This window comes from Dryobates pubescens, chromosome 7, assembly GCF_014839835.1.
Source record: "Dryobates pubescens isolate bDryPub1 chromosome 7, bDryPub1.pri, whole genome shotgun sequence".
Lineage (NCBI taxonomy): Eukaryota > Metazoa > Chordata > Aves > Piciformes > Picidae > Dryobates > Dryobates pubescens.
In genome coordinates, this window is record NC_071618.1 from 38,960,511 (window position 1) to 38,982,579 (window position 22,069).

Sequence of the window (22,069 nt, forward strand, 5' to 3'; positions counted from 1 at the left end):
CATACAAGTGTTTGTCCAGGCCAAGATAAGGGCTGTGCAAGTCACAGCTGTGTTTAAATCCATCACTGGTTTTACTACAGATGAAACCAGGGACTGCAGAACCTCAAAATAACACCAGAAGAAAACTAAACTTGATGTCAGTGGGTCCATGTCCCACTGGAGGCCAGGGACAAGCACAGTCCCTCAGGGATCAGTCCGGGGACCAGGCTTGGTCAACATCTTTGTGGGTGCCATGGACAGTGGCATTGAGTGCACCCTCAGCAAGTTTGCTGAGGACACCAAGCTGTGAGGTGCAGCAGACAGGCTGGAGGGAAGGGAGGCCATCCAGAGGGACCCTGACAGGCTGGAGAGGTGGGCACAAGCCAACATCAGGAGGTTCAACAAGACCAAGGGCAGGGTCCTGCATCTGGGTCGAGGCAACCCCAGGCACAAATCCAGGCTGGGCAGTGCCTGGCTGGAAAGCAGCCCTGAGGAGAGAGACTTGGGGGTGCTGGTGGAGGAGAAGCTCAACAGGAGCTCTCAGTGTGCACTTGCAGCCCGGAAAGCCAATCAGATTCTGGGCTGCAGCAAGAGAAGTGTGGCCAGCAGGGCAAGGGAGGTGATTCTCCCCCTCTGCTCAGCTCTGGGGAGACACCACCTGGAGTACTGCCTCCAGTTCTGGAGCCCCTATTCCAAGAGGGATCTGGAGGTGCTGGAAGGTGTCCAGAGAAGGGCCACGAGGATGATCAGAGGGCTGGAGCCCTGGAATGGGTTGTCCAGGGAGGTGGTTGGGGCCCCATCCCTGGAGGTGTTTAAGAGCAGGCTGGATGAGGCTGTGGCCAGCCTGATCTAGTGTGGGATGTCCCTGTCCATGGCAGGGGGGTTGGAACTAGATGATCCTTGTGGTCCCTTCCAACCCTGACTGATACTATGATGATATTAAAAGTAGAAAGGGTTTCATTAGACAGAATAGCTGGCTGTTAAAGGTAAGCAATTGCTATTTAGTATTAACTCTGAGCTGACTGGTAACTGACACTGGAAACCTGAGTTTAAGAACACAGGTATACCAGGAGACCTACCTTTGTTTTCCTTTTTTAATTAAGACTTACCAATTTGTAAATAAATTTATCTCATTGAGGAAGCTATAAAAAACCCAACCTCCTCACTGTTTTCATCCAGGTGCTATGTGCAGCTGTGAGCCATTTCTGATACTGCACCTTTCTCTCAGATTAATAGTATAAAGCTCAGTTTCCACCTAACCACTTGGATTTCTCTGTAGCACTGAAGACACTGGGCTTTTGTGGGGCTGCAGTACCTAACATCTCTCTGCCTTCATTCTCCTTACTTGACCAGCTGGGATTGTGCCACAAACACTGCAGCTTCACCAAACGTTCGAGTCAAATGCTACTGAACTCTGCAACGCTGTAAAATAACTTCTGAACTGGTGACTAAGCACTGTTACTGAGCTAGGAAAGACACACTTCCATGCTCCCCATTCAGACTAGGGCACAAGGCATCCAAGTACAAATTTACTGTCCCTCCTCTCTCATCAACCCAGGAATAGAATAGAATCGAATTAACCAGGTTGGAAGAGACCTTTTTGATCATCGACACCAACCTATCACCCAACACCATCTAATCAACTAAACCATGGCACCAAGCACCCCATCCAGTCTCTTCCTAAACACCTCCAGTGATGGTGACTCCACCATCTCCCTGGGCAGCACATTCAAGGGCCAATAACTCTTCCTAACATCCAGCCTAAACCTCCCCTGGCACAGCTTGAGACGGTGTCCTCTTGTTCTGGTGCTGGTTGCCTGGGAGAAGAGACCAACCCCCACCTGGCTACAACCTCCCTTCAGGTAGTTGTAGAGAGCAAGAAGGTCTCCCCTGAGCCTCCTTTCCCCCAGGCTAAGCAACCCCAGCTCCCTCAGCCTCTCCTCACAGGGCTGTGTTCCAAACCCCTCCCCAGCTTTTTTGCCCTTCTCTGGACACATTCCAGCAGCTCAACATCTTTCCTAAACTGAGGGGCCCAGAACTGGACACAGTCCTCAAGGTGTGGCCTAACCAGTGCTGAGTCCAAGGGCAGAATGACCTCCCTGCTCCTGCTGGCTACACTATTCCTGATACTGGCCAAGATGCCATTGGCCCTCTTGGCCACCTGGGCACACTGCTGGTTCATGTTCAGCCTACTATCAACCAGTACCCCCAGGTCCCTCTCTGCCTGGCCGCTCTCCAGCCACTCTGACCCCAGCCTGTAGCTCTGCATGGGTTTGTTGTGGCCAATGTGCAGAACCCAGCACTTGGATGTGTTGAATCTCATGCCCTTGGACTCTGCCCATTTGTCCAGCCTGTCAATGTCTCAGAGCAACTGCTTCCCTGATCTCATGAAAATAGCATCAGAACAGGCAGCCCATGAAACAGCAGTTTTTCTAAATTAACTTCTCAGATGGTAAAGATTAAAAAAATCCAAACCAAACAAAAAAACATTTTCAGGAGGTCACACGATATAGTTAGAATCATAGAATCAGTCAGGGCTGGAAGGGACCACAAGGATCATCTAGTTCCAACTCCCCTGCCATGGACAGGGACACCCCACACTAGATCAGGCTGGCCACAACCTTGTCCAGCCTGGTCTTAAACACCTCCAGGGACAGGGCCTCAACCTCCTCCCTGGACAACCCATTCCAGGGCTTCACCACTCTCATGGGGAAGAACTTCCTCCTCACATCTAGCCTGAATCTCCCCACCTCCAGCTTCATTCCATTCCCCCTAGTCCTATCACTCCCTGAGATCCTGAGAAGTCCCTCCCCAGCCTTCTTGTAGGCCCCCTTCAGATACTGGAAGGCCACAATGAGGTCACCTGGGAGCCTTCTCTTCTCCAGACTGAACAGCCCCAACTCTTTCAGTCTGTCCTCATAGAAGTAACTCCCATAGGAGTTTTTCCTTCCTATGTGCCTTACAACCATAATTAGTCACATTAACAAGGTACCTAAGGTGTGGCAAACCTGTCAGCTTGGTCCAGAAATTGTTCTGCACAAAACATTATCCCCTGTGTTTTTCAGAGGGAAAAAAATGGACTCAGTATTCTCTTTAGAGATAAAACTTAATTCATGCTCCAATTTATTTTGTAATCACCTGTTACTACATGATGGTTAATCATTTTTAATCCTCTGATAGGGGCAACAAACTGACCATATAAATTGTTATTGTAGTTGTTCCAGGGAAAAGGACTTTGAAAGAGGAGGATGACAAGGCAAGTCTGCCTGTTCATTGTGGAAAAGATGACAGTAATGTAGCTAACAGGCTGGTTGTTAGCCACCTATCACCAGGGGTCCATGTGAAACAGATGCTGTTCCAGTTTTTGACAGGTTATAATTTAAACTACAGGTAAACAATTGCCAATGTGTGATAGTTGTGAAGGGCTGAAGCTAGATGATTGTGCTGGGTTACACCCATCCTGGGGGGGAAGGGCTGCGAGAGCCCTGCTTTCCCCAGGGGACACCAGAAACCTGACCCAGGTGAACAGAGATGGACTTGGTTTCCCCCTCCCAGGAGGAGGGGTCCCCTGGGTCAAAGGTGGTCTATTCCACTCCCCCTTCCTGTCCAGCAAACCTATAAAAAGGAAGACACTGGGACCCTTTATCTTTTTGTGCTTCTGCCCCATTTGTTTGAAAGGACCAACAGCTGCAGCTAGCCTCCTAATTCCACATGACCAGGCTAGGTCTTGCCCTACTGCATCCATGTTTCTCTAAAGGACTGAAATCCACGTACCTCAAGTGAAATAGAGGACCATCCAGGCTTGGGTTTGTATATTTTCCTATTTATCCTTATTCCTTACCCCTTGTAAACTCTGTTACTGCTCTCTCTCTCTCTCTCTATATATATAGTTAAAAAAGTTACTTCTCCTACTTCCAAACTGACTCCAGATGATTTTTTTGGTAGATTTCAATCTGGTCTCTTAGGGGATGGTGGGGGAGGAATTAGAATAAAATGGAATGGAATGGAATAGAATAGAATTAACCAGGTTGGAAAGGCCTTCAAGATTATCAAGTCCAACCTATCACCCAACACCATCTAATCAACTAAACCATTGCACCAAGCACCCCATCCAGTCTCCTCCTAAACACCTCCAGGGATGGTGACTCCACCACCTCCCTGGGCAGCACATTCCAATGACAAATGACTCTCTCAGTGAAGAACTTTCTCCTCACCTCCAGCCTAAACCTCCCCTGGCGCAGCTTGAGACTGTGTCCCCTTGTTCTGGTGCTGGTTGCCTGGGAGAAGAGACCAACCCCATCCTGGCTACAACCTCCCTTCAGGTAGTTATAGAGGGCAATGAGGTCACGGCTGAGTCTCCTCTTCTCCAGGCTAAACAACCCCAGCTCCCTCAGCCTCTCCTCACAGGGCTGTGCTCAAGGCCTCTCCCCAGCCTTGTTGCCCTTCTCTGGACACGTTCAAGTGTCTCAATGTCCTTCTTAAACTGAGGGGCCCAGAATTGGACACAGGACTCAAGGTGTGGCCTAACCAGTGCAGAGTCCAGGGGCACAATGACTTCCCTGCTCCTGCTGGCCACACTATTCCTAATGCAGGCCAGGATGCCATTGGCCTTCCTGGGCACCTGGGCACCCTGCTGGCTCATGTTTACGTGGCTGTCAATCAGCACCCCCAGGTCCCTCTCTGTTTGGCAGCTCTCCAGCCACTCTGACCCCAGCCTGTAGATCTGTATGGGGCTGCCATGGCCCCATGCCAGATGAAGCCTGCAGAGGAGAATCACATACTTAATATATCTTAATAAGAGTGAAGGACACTGTGCCTGTAGAGAAAACCAGATTGCTTGAACTGCAATGGATGATAGGAACAATACCACACTTGTCTGCCTCTAAAGTATCCCAGAGCCTTTGGACACCATCACTTACAAGGATTTCATATTTTCAGCCTCTGGCAGCAACTTGCAAACCCTTCTCATGTGACCAGCAACCAAAAAAAAAAAGCATTACAAGAGCTTTCACAAAAGTGGAGTTTCACAATTACTCATGCAAGCAAAAATTCACACACAATCCATGACACTGGATATAGATTCATAAAGAGGATCTGCTAGGAAAAAATTCACACAGCCACATTAAGTGGTGCTGAAGCAGCAGACCGAGGAAAGGCCAGTTGCAGTGTGAAGAATTAATATGAATAGCAAGTGAATAGTTGGCAGGAGGCCTCAAAATCATGTTTTAAGTATGTAAAACCTTCTTGAATCATCAGCTAACTTATTTGGATGGTCACAGTCTTTTCACAGATAATTTGCTAGTATAGAAAACAGAAAGCAAAAGTCATTTTTATCAGATAAAACCCAGCTACTGAGAACAGGTCATGGCAACTTACTCTGTGAACTGCTCCTTATGGCAGGGTTTTGTTGACTTGGTTTTTTGGTGATCAAAGACTAGAAAATTTTGTTTTGTTGAGTTGTTTTTTATGTTGTTTTGGTGATGTGGTGCTTCAGGCTGGGTGCCCCCCCTGCTGTGGCCACATAAGACAAACTTCCGGTGTCCCGAGGGTCCAAATGATGGGGACTCCACCACCTCCCTGGGCAGCACATTCCAATGGGCAATCACTCTGTGTAGAATTTCTTCCTAACATCCAGTCTGAACCTCCCCTGGTACAGCTTGAGACTGTGTCCTCTTGTTCTGGTGCTGGTTGCCTGGGAGAAGAAACCAGCTCCTGCCTGTCTACAACCTCCCTTCAGGTAGTTGTAGAGAGCAATAAGGTCTCCCCTGAGTCTCCTCTTCTCCAGGCTAAGCAACCCCAGCTCCCTCGGCCTCTCCTCACAGGGCTGTGCTCCAAACCCCTCACCAACTTTGTTGCCCTTCTCTGGACATGTTCCAGCAAGTCAACAACCTTGGTGACAGGTTGGACTTGATGATCTTTGAGGTCTCTTCCAACCTTGATGGTTCTGTGATTCCTAAACTGAGGGACCAGAACTGGACACAGTACTCAAGGTGTGGCCTAACCAGTGCACTGTACAAGGGCAGAATGACTTTCTTGCTCCTGCTGGCCACACTGTTCCTTTAAGGTCTCTTCCAACCTGGTCTATTCTGTTCTGTTCTGTTCTGTTCTGTTCTGTTCTACTCTACTCTATTCTATTCTATTCTGTTCTGTTCTGTTCTACTCTATTCTATTCTATTCTGTTCTATTCTATTCTATTCTATTCATCCCATAATGTCCTGCTCCCTACAAAATCCACCTGCAGGGCCCTGCACTTCCTCTTTCTTTCCTCACTGCTCCTATGGAGTTGGTCCCTGTCTGGTAATGGCAGGGGGGGAAGTCATCTCACAGTTTCCAGGAGGAGAATGGGGAAGGGCAGCCTCAGATCTGGCCAGCTGAGATTAGCCTAACAGTGGAGGAGGCAGGGAAGAAAGAGCCCTGGGGGTTTTGGGTGTACCCTCAGGTGGGGAGAGGGAAGTGTTGGGCTGTTTCTTGGGTATGCTTTGGGAATCTCTTTTGTCACTGTGCTTGTGGTTCTCTGCAAAATACTCACTGCTTTTCCGCGTAACTTTCCACCACTTCTGCAATCTGTTTGTCTGAGCCTCGTTTTTTCTGCCCGTGGCGGGAGGGAAGGAAGGATGGATCGGCCCTTCAACCCACCACAGGTGATAAAAGACTAGAAAATTTTGTTTTGTTGAGTTGGTTTTTTTTTGTTTTGCTTTTGGTGATAAAAGACTAGAAAACTTTCTTGGAAATCAGGTCAAAAGCATGATCGAAACCAGCAAGCTGTCTCCAGCCCTGGACACAGTCCAGCTGTGCAGCCTAATGGCTGAAAGATGACACAGATGCTCTCTGCTGTGAAGGATCTACCTCACCTTTCAGACTTGTTCTGCAAAAAATGCTGTAATTACATGCATTCAGTGAAGGGATGGTTTTTAAATGATGTGGCATGTCTTTAAGCTTTCCTCTTGAGAATGTTTGCTTTTTTCTTTGGGGCTACCTTTGCTAACACCATTCTCACAGAACGTCTGTATTTTAAGCCTTACTCAATATTAGAGGCAAAATTAGAATAGAATATAATAGAATATAATAGAATAGAATAGAATAGAATAGAATAGAATAGAATAGAATAGAATAGAACAGAATAGATTAGATTAGATTAGAATAGAATAGATTGGAATGGAATGGAATAGAAAATGGAATGGAATGGAATGGAATGGAATGGAATGGAATGGAATGGAATGGAATGGAATGGAATAGAATAGAATAGAATAGAATAGACCAGGTTGGTAAAGACCTTTGAGATCATCGAGTCCAACCTATCATCCAACACGATCTAATCAACTAAACCATGGCACCAAGCATCCCATCCACTCTCTTCCTAAACACCTCCAGTGATGGTGACTCCACACCTCCTTGGGCAGCCCACTCCAATGGCCAATCTCTCTTTCTGGGAAGAACTTCTTCCTAACATCCAGCCTAAACCTCCCCTGGTGCAGCTTGAGACTGTGTCCTCTTGTTCTGGTGCTGGTTGCCTGGGAGAAGAGACCAACCCCCACCTGGCTACAACCTCCCTTCAGGGAGTTGCAGACTGCAAGAAGGTCTCTCCTGAGCCTACTCCTCTCCAGGCTAAACAACCTCAGCTCCCTCAGCCTCTCCTCATAGGGCTGTGCTCCAGACCTCTCATCAGCTTTGTTGCCATTCTCTCGACACATTCCAGCAGCTCAACATCTTTCCTAAACTCAAGGACCCAAAACTGGACACAGGACTCAAGGTGTGGCCTAACCAGTGCTGAGTCCAGGGGCACAATGACCTCCCTGCTCCTGCTGGCCACACTCTTCCTGATGCAGGCCAGGATGCCATTGGCCTTCTTGGCCACCTGGGCACACTGCTGGCTCATGTTCAGCTTACTTCTGACAAGTACTCCCAGGTCCCTCTCTGCCTGGCTGCTCTCCAGCCACTCTGACCCCAGCCTGCAGCACTGCATGGAGTAGCTGTGGCCAACATGAATGCTAGGCTGAGCATACTTACAGCAGTAAGTCACGCTAACACGCACATTTTATGGCTTATTGCATACCCTCAGGAAGCTAAAGGCAGTGTGGCTGCTCAAGCTGTGCACTCCTGCTTTTTGGTATGTCTGTTTACTTAGGCATGCACCAACCATTAAATAAGAGCAAACAAATCCTACGAAGAGCATAGGAAAATCTGCCTGATACTCTGAGAGGGACTTTGCCTTAATCTCTGTTGATTGATGACACTCTTCAGCATTATCAGCTGTGCAGCTGGGACTGCAAGCCACCTGCTAACAGTATTAATGCCATTTTCTCTATTTTGTAGAGCATTAGGGGCATTCAATACCACTGTAATTTCGTTTCCTGTTGGTTTTTTTGTCATTAAGCTTTTTTCCACCATTAGCCACAGCCACCTTGGTGCAGAAAACACGGCACAGACATATTTCCATTGCCAACCTGTAAGGGTGATATCATCATCTTCTATGATTTGCTCTTCTGCAACGTCCAGAGAGCTCTCAGTGATCATGTCACTGGGTTCATCCACGCAGGTTAAGCCGGAGTAGTTATGCAGGATGTCTGCACTAGGAACATGCTCCACGATGACAGCAGGGAAAATAGATGGGTCACCAAGCTGGAGGGGGAGAAAAGGAACATTAAAATAATGGTAGTTAGACTAAACCCAATCTAGCCACTTACTGGTTTACACTGCAACTCATACTACATCATTTGCATATTAGACCATCGGGATGGGATGGGATGGGATGGGATGGGATGGGATGGGATGGGATGGGATGGGATGGGATGAGATAGGATAGGATAGGATAGGATAGGATAGGATAGGATAGGATAGGATAGGAATAGAATAGAATAGAATAGAATAGAATAGAATAGAATAGAATAGAATAGAATAGAATAGAATAGACCAGACCAGGTTGGAAGAGACCTTCGGGATCATCAAGTCCAACCTATCAACCAACACTATCTAATCAACTAAACCATGGCACCAAGCACCCCATCCAGTCTCTTCCTAAACACCTCCAGTGATGGTGACTCCACCACTTCCCTGGGCAGCACATTCCAATGGCCAGTCACTCTTCCTGTGAAGAACAACTTCCTAACATCCAGCCTAAGCCCTCCTCTGGTGCAGCTTGAGACTGTGTCCACTTGTTCTGCCAAAGAAGGCCAATGGCATGCTGGCCTGCATCAAGAATAGTGTGGCCAGCAAGAGCAGGGAAGTCTTTGTGCCCCTGGACTCTGCATTGGTTAGGCCACACCTTGAGTCCTGTGTCCAATTCTGGGCCCCTCAGTTTAAGAAGGACATTGAGACACTTGAACGTGTCCAGAGAAGGGCAACAAGGCTGGTGAGAGGCCTTGAGCACAGCCCTGTGAGGAGAGGCTGAGGGAGCTGGGGTTGTTTAGCCTGGAGGAGGCTCAGGGGAGACCTCATTGCCCTCTACAACTACCTGACGGGAGGTTGTAGCCAGGAGGGGGTTGGTCTCTTCTCCCAGGCAACCAGTACCAGAACAAGAGGACACAGTCTCAAGCTGCACCAGGGGAAGTTTAGGCTGGAGGTGAGGAGAAAGTTCTTCACTGAGAGAGTCATTCATCATTGGAATGTGCTGCCCAGGGAGGTGGTGGAGTCTCCATCCCTGGAGGTGTTCAAGATGGGATTGGACATGGCACTTGGTGCCATGGTCTAGTCATGAGGTTTGTGGTGACAGGTTGGACTTGATGATCTTTGAGGTCTCTTCCAACCTTGGTGATACTGTGATACTTTCCTTCCTATGCCTGCTTTCAGACATCACCCTTCTGTCTCAACAGTTATTTTGCGTCAGATACAGAGAAGTCAGCTGGGAAAACAGAACTCAAGCTGACCAGTAATAATAGCAAGATGCAAGCTCCCTGAAAAGGTAACAGGAAGAGGCTTTCAGAAAACATCCCTTACTACACACACAGCATTTTCCAAAGCAGGTCTTTTAAAATGTCATTTGCAGGAAGAAAGTCACAGCCTGTGACAGCAGAGCAGGCTGAAAGAAAGTGGAGCTCTAAGGTTCTCTCAGGGTAAAACATACACAACATTCTGAATGTGGCAGGTTTAAAAACATGACAACAAACCAAAACATTGCTAAGTTTCTGAGAAAAACAGTGTATGCAGATGTGGTCTCTGAGAAAAACAGTGTATGTAGATGTGGCCTCACCCTCTAGAAAGAGCACAGATATGCACAGACAAAGCTGCCTTTTTTTTTTCTGCCTTTCTTTTTTTTTTTCCTTTGACCACACAAGATAAAATCCCCAACCATGTGACTGTGAGCTTGCTTAGAGATTGCTCACATCTCACATCCTCTATGCACGCTGCCACCACAGGAAAATGTTACCAGGCCGATCGGCTCAACACAGGCAACAGCTCGTGTCCCTCCCAGGAAAGAGTGGAATGTAAGTGCTGCAAGTAGAAAGTGCAATTACAAGTTTTAAAAGGCAGTGGTTAGCACTTTAAATTTCTGTGTGCTTTGTAAAATGTCTCAGGAACAACTCTGGGGAAGGAAAAAGATAAGAATTAAGAAATCAGCCTAGTGTTTCTATGCGCTTCTATCACAGTATCACCAAGGTTGGAAGAGACCTCGAGGATCATCCAGTCCAACCTGTCACCACAGACCTCATGACTAGACCATGGCACCAAGTGCCACATCCAATCCCCTCTTGAACACCTCCAGGGGTGGTGACTCCACCACCTCCCTGGGCAGCACATTCCAATAGCAAATGACTCTCTCAGTGAAGAACTTTCTCCTCACCTTGAGCCTAAACCTCCCCTGGCACAGCTTGAGACTGTGTCCTCTTGTTCTGGTGCTGGTTGCATGGGAGAAGAGACCAACCCCTTCCTGGCTACAAATGCCTTTCAGGTAGAGGGCAATGAGGTCACCCCTGAGCTTCCTCTTATCCAGGCTAAACAATCCCAGCTCCCTCAGCCTCTCCCCATAGGGCTTGTGCTCAAGGCCTCTCCCCAGCCTTGTTGCCCTTCTCTGGACACGTTCAAGTGTCTCAATGTCCCTCCTAAACTGAAGGGCCCAGAACTGCACACAGGACTCAAGGTGTGGCCTAACCAGTGCTGAGTCCAGGAGCACAATGACTTCCCTCCTCCTGCTGGCCACACTATTCCTAATGCAGGCCAGGATGCCATTGGCCTTCTTGGCCACCTGGGCACACTGCTGGCTCACATTTGTGCAGCTGTCAATCAGCACCCCCAGGTCCCTTTCTGCCTGGCTGCTCTCCAGCCACTCTGACCCCAGCCTGTAGCTCTGCATGGGGTTGTTGTGGCCAAAGTGCAGAACCCGACACTTGGATTTGTTGAATGCCATCCTGTTGGACTCTGCCCATCTGCCCAGTCTGTCAAGGTCCCTCTGCAGAGCCTTTCTACCCTCTTAACTGACCAACCTCTGCTCCTAACTTGGTGTCATCTGCAAATTTGCTGATGACTGAATCAATCCCCTCATCCAGATCATCAATGAAAATATTAAAGAGGATGGGGCCCAGGACTGATCCCTGGGGCACACCACTAGTGCCTGGCTGCCAGCTGGATGTGCCACCATTCACCACCACTCTCTGGGCTTGGCCCTCCAGCCAGTTCCTAACCCAGCACAGAGTGTTGCTGTCCAAGCCATGCACAGTCTGTTAAACAAAACAACTCTACAAAACCAAAGGGCAAAAAAACCCTTAATCAAAACACCTAACCTAATCTACTCTAACAAACCTAAGCTTCAAGAGAGAGTAACATGGTAGGAGATCAATACAAATTAACAAATGATCAGCTGAAGCCCTCTTGTGCAATTACGTTGCCAGATGATGGGCATATTATGGAGTCAAGCAATGGGACATCTTCTACCCTGCACCTTTGTGGCCACCTCTATCCAAGGTTTCATCTTGCCAGGGCTGAGAAACTAGGAATCACTGGTGGCCAAGAGGCCCTCACTGTGACTCAGAAATAATCATGTTTACATTGTGCATCTTATCTGTTTACTGATCCTAACATCCCTGAGACTCTTTGCTACCAAGCAACAATAAACCAATAGATATGGTTAAATAAAAGCCACGTCAATAGAAAAGATAAAGCACTGAAAACAGTTAAGAAAAATAATATACAGGATGCATTAAAGAAAAAACAAAAGAAAACCAGGTTTTATTTTCAACAATATGTTCCATAAGCTAGAAAGAAAATGGTCTGTTACCACTTCATCAAGTAGAATAGAATAGAATTAACCAGGTCGGAAGAGACCTTTGAGATCATCGAGTCCAACCTATCATCCAACACTATCTAATCAACTAAACCATGGCACCAAGTGCCCCATCCAGTCTCTTCTGCAGTTGTAAACGTGGCTCCTGTGCTACAATAGGATGAATCATGCAGTAAAAATGCATATTCCCTCTCCACTCACTATAAAAATTTGGAGGCACTGGGGTATCTCTTTCTGCTGTATGCATGTGTCTCCTACAGGCAAATGGCCAGCTGCCTCCCCACCATGTCTTTGAAGCAAGGCATTCCATCCTCCCTGCTTCTATTGCTGCACCAGTTCAATAGCTGCAGCATCTTCAGGAACAGAGTTGACAGTGCTTAGGATAAGACTCACATTATCTTCTCCAGAGAAGGACATCCAGGCTGGGGAGAGGCCTCGAGCACAAGCCCTACGAGGAGAGGCTGAAGGAGCTGGGATTGTTTAGCCTGGAGGAGGCTCAGGGGAGGCCTTATTGCTCTCTACAACTATCTGAAGGGTGGTTGTAGCCAGGAAGGGGTTGGTCTCTTCTCTCAAGCAACCAGCACCAGAACAAGAGGACACAGTCTCAAGCTGTGCCAGGGGAAGTTTAGGCTGGAGGTGAGGAGAAAGTTCTTCACAGAGAGTTGTTAGCCATTGGAATGAGCTGCCCAGGGAGGTGGTGGAGTCACCACCCCTGGAGGTGGTCAAGAGGGGACTGGACGTGGCACTTGGTGCTATGGTTTAGTGGTCATGAGGTGTTGGGTGACAGGTTGGACTTGATGATCTTTGAGGTCTCTCCCAACCTTGGCGATATGGTGGTACTGTGATACTGTGAATAGTGTTGCTGTCACGCATTTCAGCAGCAGGTGGCTTCATCTGTAAGACCAGATGTGATCTGCTCTGAAAGGCTGAACTGTATTTGGACCATACCTAGAAACCAGTTATCATACACACACTCTGACAGTCACTGTGCCTCTAGAGGCAGAAAAACATCCACGGCAGGGGATTACTTGAACTTGGCACTGGACCTTCTAAGGAGCTTGCTGACATGCTGTGCTTCCAAAGGACAACAGATGAACATTTACACGTGGTAAAACACTTTAAATGTGGTTTCCTTTAAATTAGTAGCAGCTTGGAACCCAGTCAAAGTAAATATAAGTTCCTGTGACCTTTTATTTTGAAACCGTTGTTACACCTGCTTCCAACTCATACCTTATGGAGGTACAATGCATGGTTGTGAGAAAGCAAAGCTGGAACAACTCCAATGTGCATTCAGAGAGGAAACCACTCACACAACTGCACACAAATCTAATTTGAACTGCAGTTTTGCAGAGACCATCCTCAGTTTTTGTGCTGTACTCTCAATTGGTTAAGGTTTCACCGACAAGCATTTAATCCCATTTGAAATGCTACTACTAATGTATGCTGATGTATTGGCTGTTAAGAGGTAAAACCTCACTTCAGTACTTCTATAATGTTAGAATAGAATAGAATAGAATAGAATAGAATAGAATAGAATAGAATAGAATAGAATAGAATAGAATAGAATAGAATAGAATAGAATAGACCAGGTTGGAAGAGACCTTCAAGATCACTGCATCCAACCCATCAATCAATCCAACCCACCTAATCAACTAAACCATAGCACCAAGCACCCCATCAAGTCTCCTCCTGAACACCTCCAATGATGGTGACTCCACCACCCCCCTGGGCAGCCCATTCCAATGGCCAATCACTCTCTCTGTGTAGAACTTCTTCCTAACATCCAGCCTAAACCTCCCCTGGTGCAGCCTGAGACTGTGTCCTCTTGTTCTGGTGCTGGTTTCCTGGGAGAAGAGACCAACCTCTGCCTGTCTACAACCTCCCTTTAATCTCATTTACCCTCCATTTAATCCCATTTGAAATGCTACTACTAATGTATGCTGATGTATTGGCTGTTAAGAGGTAAAACCTCACTTCAGTACTTCTATAATGTTCTTGAGTTCATTGAGTATGCCCAAACCCCAACTGAGCATAAAGCTAAAGCTTCCTGTAGCTCTGCTGTTTGAAGACACAGGAAGAACGCTGTCCACATTTACAGCTGCAGAAGAGCCCATGTTTACTACAGGTCCCTTTGATGCTAGTGTGTAATGAGAACTAAGACACAGGAAAAGCATTATATTAAGGGCTAGAAGGTAGTGATTAAGACAAATTAAATTCCCTCTCTAACAGCAAAATCACAAAGCAGTCTTCTTCTAATAGAAGGGTGGATCTACACTCACTAATGAAAAGGAGGTGTGTGAAGTGTAACAGACCTTCTGAAAAATCATAAATTAAAGCATCAGCAGTGATTTTCAAGAAAGCAATGCACAAATCAAGGAATTGTCAGGGTTGGAAGGGACTTCAAGGATCACCCAGTTCCAACTCCCCTGCCGTGGGCAGGGGCACCTCACACTACATCAGGTTGCTCAGAGCCACAGGAGCCTGGCCTTAAAAGCCTCCAGGAATGGGGCTTCTATCACCTCCCTGGGCAACCTGTGCCAGTGTCTCACCACCCTCATGGGGAAGAACTTCTTCCTAACATCCAGTCTGAATCTACAAATTTCTAGTTTTGCTCCATTCCCCCTAGTCCTACCACTACCCAACATCCTGAAAAGTCCCTCACCACCTTTCTGTAGGCCTCCTTAAGACACTGGAAGGCCACAATGAGGTCTCCTCAGAGCCTTCTCTTCTCCAGACTGAGTAGCCCCAACTCTCTCAAGTCTGTTTCCATCGGTCAGGGTTGGAAGGGACCACAAGGATCATTTAGTTCCAACCCCCCTGCCATGGGCAGGGACACCCCACACTAGATCAGGCTGGCCAGAACCTCATCCAGCCTGCTCTTAAACACCTCCAGGGACGGGGCCTCAACCACCTCCCTGGACAACCCATTCCAGGGCTTCACCACTCTCATGGGGAAGAACTTCCTCCTCACCTCCAGTCTGAATCTCCCCACCTCCAGCTTCATTCCATTCCCCCTAGTCCTATCACTCCCTGCTATCCTGAGAAGTCCCTCCCCAGCCTTCTTGTAGGCCCCCTGGAAGGCCACAATGAGGTCACCTGGGAGCCTTCTTTTCTCCAGACTGAACAGCCCCAACGCTTTCAGTCTGTCCTCACAGGAGAGGTGCTCCAGCCCTCTGATCATCCTTGTGGCCCTTCTCTGGACATGTTCCAGCCCATTGGAATGGGCTGCCCGGGGAGGTGGTGGAGTCACCATCACTGGAGGTGTTCAATAGGAGACTTGATAGGGTGCTTGGTGCCATTGATTAGTCCATTAGGTGGTACTGGATAATAGGTTGGATGTGATGATCTTGAAGGTCTCTTCCAAGCTGGTCTGGTCTGGTCTATTCTATTCTATTCTATTCTATTCTATTCTATTCTATTCTATTCTATTCTATTCTATTCCATTCCATTCTATTCTATTCTATTCTATTCTATCTATACAGTTTTTTGTAATAGGGGCTTCAGAACTGGCTGCAGTGCTCAAGCTGGGTTCTCACCAGAGTGGAGTAGAAGGGAAGAATCACCTCCCTCAACCTGCTGGCTATGCTGCTTCTTGATGCAGCCAAGAATTGGATTGGCTTTCTGGGCTACAAGAGAAAGAATTGGTGTACTTTTCCTTTTGCCTGCTTCTGCTGCTTCATCTTTCTAATGAAAAATGTGAGTTAAAATGGGGCATTCTAGCTCTGCTAAAGCTTTGGCATGCATCTTCCATGCCTGCTGGACACAGAATTGAGCAACTACTGAAATCTTCTGAGGTCTCAGACACCAAAATCTTCACTGTACCTTACTACAGACTAGTCCTGTAGACCAACTTTTAACAGTTTGGAGGACTGCTAAGCTTCAGACACAGGATGAACTCCATGGAAAGTCCCACAAGCAGGTCCCTGAAAGCACTGGTCATGCTCCATGACCCCTTGCAAACTGAATCTTGCTTTCTTTCAGATGCCAAAGGCAACAACCTTCTTTCCTGCTCTCAGATTATTCTTGGGTGTTTGACATGTTTCTCCTCCTCCTCTCTGTGATTGTGCAGATCAGCTGTCACCAAGTGAGAAAAGATCAAACCACCATCCTGACTGTAGAAATGTAAAATAAGGAAGGGGGTTTCTTCTGCTCTGGGGGCCAATGGCACCCTGACCTGTATCAGGAATAGTGTGGCCAGCAGATGGAGGGTGGTCATTCTGCCCCTGCACTCAGCACTGGTCAGGACACACCTTTGGGTCCAGTTCTGGGCCCTCAGTTTAGGAAAGATGTTGAGTTCCTGGAACATGTCCAGAGAAGGGCAACAAAACTGGGGAGGGGTTTGGAGCACAAGTCCTGTAAGGAGAGGCTGAGGGAGCTGGGGTTGCTTAGCCTGGAGAAGAGGAGGCTCAGAGGAGACCTTCTTGCTGTCTACAACTCCCTGAAGGGAGGTTGTAGCCAGGTGGGGGTTGGTCTCTTCTCCCAGGCAACCAGCACCAGAACAAGAGGACACAGTCTCAAGCTGCACCAGGGGAGGTTTAGGCTGGATGTTAGGAAGAAGCTCTTCACAGGAAGAGTGATTGGCCATTGGAATGTGCTGCCCAGGGAGGTGTGGAGTCACCATCACTGAAAGTGTTTAGGAAGAGACTTGATGAGGCATTTAGTGCCATGGTTTAGTGGACTAGATGGTGTTGGGTGATAGGTTGGACTTGATGATCTCGAAGGTCTCTTCCAACCTGGTTAATTCTATTCTATAACTTCCTAGTATGGAACCTGTCTCTGTGACCACTTTTATTCAGTTTTCTTAAATCAAGAATGTCCTGGGGTCAAATACCACATTAACTGTAAGTTAAAGAAGGGATAAATTAAAAGACATTGAGACAAAAAGATGCAAACATAAAGAAAACCAGTTTTAGGCAGTGGCACTGAATCAGCCAAAGCCTTTTAGAGCTCCAGACCAGTTTTATGTGTGCAGTCTCCCTCAAGAAAAACAGAAGAGAAACAGGGGGAGGGGAGGGGAAGCAAAAAAAAGAGCAAACTGTCTATGTAACAAGGACCTCTGACAAATAGCAGCAGTCAGGTTATCAGTCCCTTAGTGGAAGCCACTTGTTGTCTTCTCAGAAATCACAAAGCTATTTGCATCTCATTTCTTCCTTGCCATGCATGCACAATGCAATAAACAAAACCTCCAAGGGAAAAAATAATCTTGTTTTCTGAACTACAAAGAATAAAGCTGATAAGGCAGAGCATTTCCCATTCACACAGAGCCATGTGATCAAGTCCCTCCCACAGGTGCCTGCTACTGGCTGAATGCTTACATTTGCAAATAGACTGCTCATAATTTAGAGTTGTTTAGCAAAGACATTTGAAAACAACAAAAAAGCAGCCATGAATTATGACTTCCCTGAAATACTGAGCAGAGCTGCCATCTAGACCCTGAATCTCTCCCAGCAGCTGTTCCATGTCTTGACAGCTCTTGGCACAACAGAGCTCCAGGCAAAGCTCTGACAAATAGAAAAACCCCAAAGTTCTTGCAATGCCAGATTTTGGGGGCACTGGAAATATAACTTTCCAAAAATCAGTAAGATGACATCCATGTACAAATATATTGCCTTCTGTACAGCAGGCAAGCTCAACATTTGCTGAGCTTTTGACCAACACTGAGCGGCCAGGCAGAGAGGGACCTGGGGGTGCTGGTCGATGGCAGGCTGAACATGAGCCTGCAGTGTGCCCAGGCAGCCAGGAGGGCCAATGGCATCCTGGCCTGCATCAGGAACAGTGTGGCCAGCAGGAGCAGGTAGGTCATTCTGCCCCTGGACACTGCACTGGTTAGGCCACACCTTGAGTCCTGTGTCCAGTTCTGGGCCCCTCAGTTTAGGAAAGATGTTGAGTTGCTGGAACATGTCCAGAGAAGGGCAACAAAGTTGGTGAGGGGTTTGGAACACAAGCCCTATGAGGAGAGACTGAGGGAGCTGGGGTTGCTTAGCCTGGAGAAGAGGAGGCTCAGGGGTGACCTCATTGCTCTCTACAACTACCTGAAGGGAGGTTGTAGACAGGCAGAGGTTGGTCTCTTCTCCCAGGCAACCAGCACCAGAACAAGAGGACACAGTCTCAAGCTGTGCCAGGTTTAGGCTGGAGGTTAGAAAGAAGTTCTACACAGAGAGAGTGATTGCCCATTGGAATGGGCTGCCCAGGGAGGTGGTGGAGTCACCATCATTGGAGGTGCTCAGGAAGAGACTTGATAGGGTGCTTGGTGCCATGGTTTAGTTGATTAGGTTGTGTTGGATGATAGATTGGACGCGATCATCTTGAAGGTCTCTTCCAACCTGGTCTATTCTATTCTATTCTATTCTATTCTACTGTACTCGCTTTGAGAGCTAACATTCCTGCCAAGTACCCAAATTGTGCTTTTCCATCCCTAAATACAACTCATCTGTCCAGAATTGAAAACCTTCAGGAGCAGCAACAGGTCCTACATTGCAACTGACAGAAGAACCAGGTATAAGCAATAAGCAGTCTTTTGGGGTTGATGTCTGAGCTCAACATCACTCCAGCTTGCTGGACCTTTCCCTATGCAGGGAACTGAGTATTTAAGATCCACTGCTGTGCTACCTGCCTCTTTGGTATCTGAGCTAAGTTAACCCAGTGACTTAAGATGAGCTTGCATCCAACTGTTTGCAGCAACAGATCCTCTGCTGTGCATTCTCTCTCTTTTGCATCTTTATTTAACCACCTTTAGGGTGTGCCACAGGGCACCTTCTTTCCTTAGGCTATATTGGGAGCAAGACTTATTTGGGCTATGAGACAAATGCCTAAGTTGAGTTTGCTCTGGAGCTGGAGAAAGTTCTGTTTAGGGAGATTTTAGAGCCCTGCTGAGTGCTTTGTAGTACTTTTAAAGTTTTTCAGGTGAGCCTCTGAAGAACATCAAAGAGGCAGAGCACATAGTTAAACTGAACAAACCCATACTTGCTCACACTATGCCTTCTAGAAACTGCAGTGAAATACTTCTCCTCATCTCAATTCTCCCCTCTCCTATTGGCTTGTAAAGTAAAGCCAGCAATGAACAACAAACAGAGGTAACAAATAAGGCTCATTTTCAACTGTGTTTGTGCAATTCCCGTATCTAAATCCCCAGGCTACCACAAGCTCTGGAAAAATACAGGGAAGGAAGTTGCATTACTAGTTCCACCCAAAACTGAGTTAGCACTTTAGACAGACAACACTCACTTCATTGAAATGATTGCATGACTGACAGCAGAAACAGGCCACTGACTCAGTCAGATATCAGGCCACAGAGAAACCCCAGAGAAAATATGATAAAGCCATAAGTATCTCTCAAAGTATCACAAAAAGAGCAACAGCTTGTCATGGTACTTCTCAGATTTTTCTAACAACTGTCTCTACACAATATCCAGACATCTAATTTCTTGTTGATAACTGTAAAACTCTACTATGAATCAACACCTATATAGGAGCTGCCTGATTTTTACAACAGGAATCCTTCACTTGATGCCTCAGGACTCACAGGATGTGGTTTAGATAATCAACAACTTAACTGAGAGCCTCCTCAGATAGAAACAAGATGTGTTTTCCCTGCAGTGTGAAAGAAATCAACTTCCATTTCTTTGATGCTTATTTCTGAATAGCTGGCATGCAGCCCAACAACATAGAAACCAATCTGTAAAAAGCAGTGAGCAGGTGCTCCTTCCAGTTATCTGTAGGGTGATCAGAATTTTATCCCAGCACACTAGGAAAGTTAGAATAGAATAGAATAGAATAGAATAGAACAGAACAGAACAGAACAGAACAGAATAGAATAGAATAGAATAGAATAGAATAGAATAGAATAGAATAGAATAGAATAGAACAGAATAGAATAGAATAGAATAGAATAGAATAGAATAGAATAGAATAGAATAGAATAGAACCAGAACAGGTTGGAAGAGACCTTCAAGATCATCGCATCCAACCTATCATCCAACACCACCTAACCAACTAAACCATGCAACCAGTATCACAGTATCACCGAGGTTGGAAGAAACTTCAAAGATCATCAAGTCCAACCTGTCACCACAGACCTCATGACTAAACCATGGCACCAAGTGCCACATCCAATCCCCTCTTGAACACCTTGACTCCACCACCTCCCTGGGCAGCACATTCCAATGGCTAACAACTCTCTTGGTGAAGAACTTTCTCCTCACCTTGAGCCTAAACTTCCCCTGGCGCAGCTTGAGACTGTGTCCTCTTGTTCTGGTGCTGGTTGCATGGGAGAAGAGACCAACCCCTTCCTGGCCACAACCACATTTCAGGTAGTTGTAGAGGGCAATGAGGTTACCCCTGAGACTCCTCTTCTCCAGGCTAAACAATCCCAGCTCCCTCAGCCTCTCCTCACAGGGCTGTGCTCAAGGCCTCTCCCCAGCCTTGTTGCCCTTCTCTGGACACGTTCAAGTGTCTTGATGTCCTTCCTAAACTGAGGGGCCCAGAACTGGACACAGGACTCAAGGTGTGGCCTAACCAGTGCAGAGTCCAGCGGCACAATGACTTCCCTGCTCCTGCTGGCCACACTATTCCTAATGCAGGCCAGGATGCCATTGGTTAAAACTACTGTTAAACACCAGAATGTAGGGAAGTCAGCATCACAGATGAATGGATTCTACTGGCATAAATGAGCGACAAGGGAAAAGCATTTTCCGAGGAGGACATCTCTGCAATATCGCAGAGAGAGCAGTTTGAATATTTCAACCAATTTCTGCTCTGCCCCTGCAAGCTACAGGAAGCAACTGGAAGCTTTTGAAACACCACAAAGTTCTGCTGCAACAATTGTGACCTCAATGCTTTTTTTGTGGTGTTTGACACCACTTTTTTCCCCCCTAATGCACTCTTAACATTCCCAGCGCTAGCTTGTAGGCAGACGGTTTCTTACGCTGGCCCATACCTGCTGCTCATCCTCCATGACGTTGCTGGCAAACTCAAACACAAGTTCATTCTGTTGCACAACTGCTGCCATAGTAACGCATTCCCAGGTCTCAGCTCCACATACGAAGGAAAATCTCTCAGATGGGAAAGAGCAGAGCGCCACCGGGGTCCAGCCGGGCAGGAAGGCAGGGTCACCAATCGAATCGAGTGTCAGCGCTCGTGTGGCTCAGATCATCGGCGCTCCCGAGCTCTCCTCTTCCCAAAGAGGAACGGGGAAATCCTTTCCTGAGCTGCTGTCCTCACCTTGCTGACCTTTGTTGCTGTGGAGGGAATAAAACAAAGAAGTTCTAATTAAGAAACGAATGCTTTAGTCGTGTGAAATTAGAATAGAAAATAGAATAGAGTAGAGTAGAGTAGAGTAGAATAGAATAGAATAGAATAGAATAGAATAGAATAGAATAGAATAGACCAGGTTGGAAGAGACCTTCAAGATCATCGCGTCCAACCCATCATCCAACACCACCCAACCAACTAAACCATGCAACCAAGCACCCTATCAAGTCTCCTCCTGAACACCTCCAGTGATGGTGACTCCACCACCTCCCTGGGCAGCACATTCCAATGGGCAATCACTCTCTCCGTGTAAAACTTCCTCCTAACCTCCAGCCTAAACCTCCCCTGGTGCAGCCTGAGACTGTGTCCTCTTGTTCTGGTGCTGGTTGCCTGGGAGAAGAGACCAACCCCCACCTGGCTACAACCTCCCTTCAGGTAGTTGTAGAGAGCAAGAAGGTCTCCCCTGAGCCTCCTCTTCTCCAGGCTAAGCAACCCCAGCTGCCTCAGCCTCTCCTCACAGGGCTTGTGCTCCAAGCCCCTCACCAACTTTGTTGCCGCCACAATTGTAGCAGCCACAATAAAGCTTTCTCTGAGCAATACAACAGAATAGAATAAACCAGGTTGGAA

At 47.2% G+C, this 22,069-nt stretch overlaps 1 protein-coding gene across 1 annotated transcript in view; it reads right to left on the reverse strand.

The window, feature by feature from the left end:
* Positions 1 to 21,311, reverse strand: part of ELF1 (E74 like ETS transcription factor 1) — a 52,316-nt gene extending 31,005 nt beyond the window's left edge. The window contains exons 1-2 of the mRNA XM_054163086.1: positions 21,129 to 21,311; positions 8,424 to 8,598 (exon numbers count right to left, since the gene is read on the reverse strand). Of these exons, the coding sequence (XP_054019061.1) occupies positions 8,424 to 8,598; positions 21,129 to 21,200 (247 nt within the window). The 5' untranslated portion in view covers positions 21,201 to 21,311. The remainder of the gene's footprint in view (positions 1 to 8,423; positions 8,599 to 21,128) is intronic.
* Between the last annotated feature and the right edge of the window lie 758 nt (positions 21,312 to 22,069).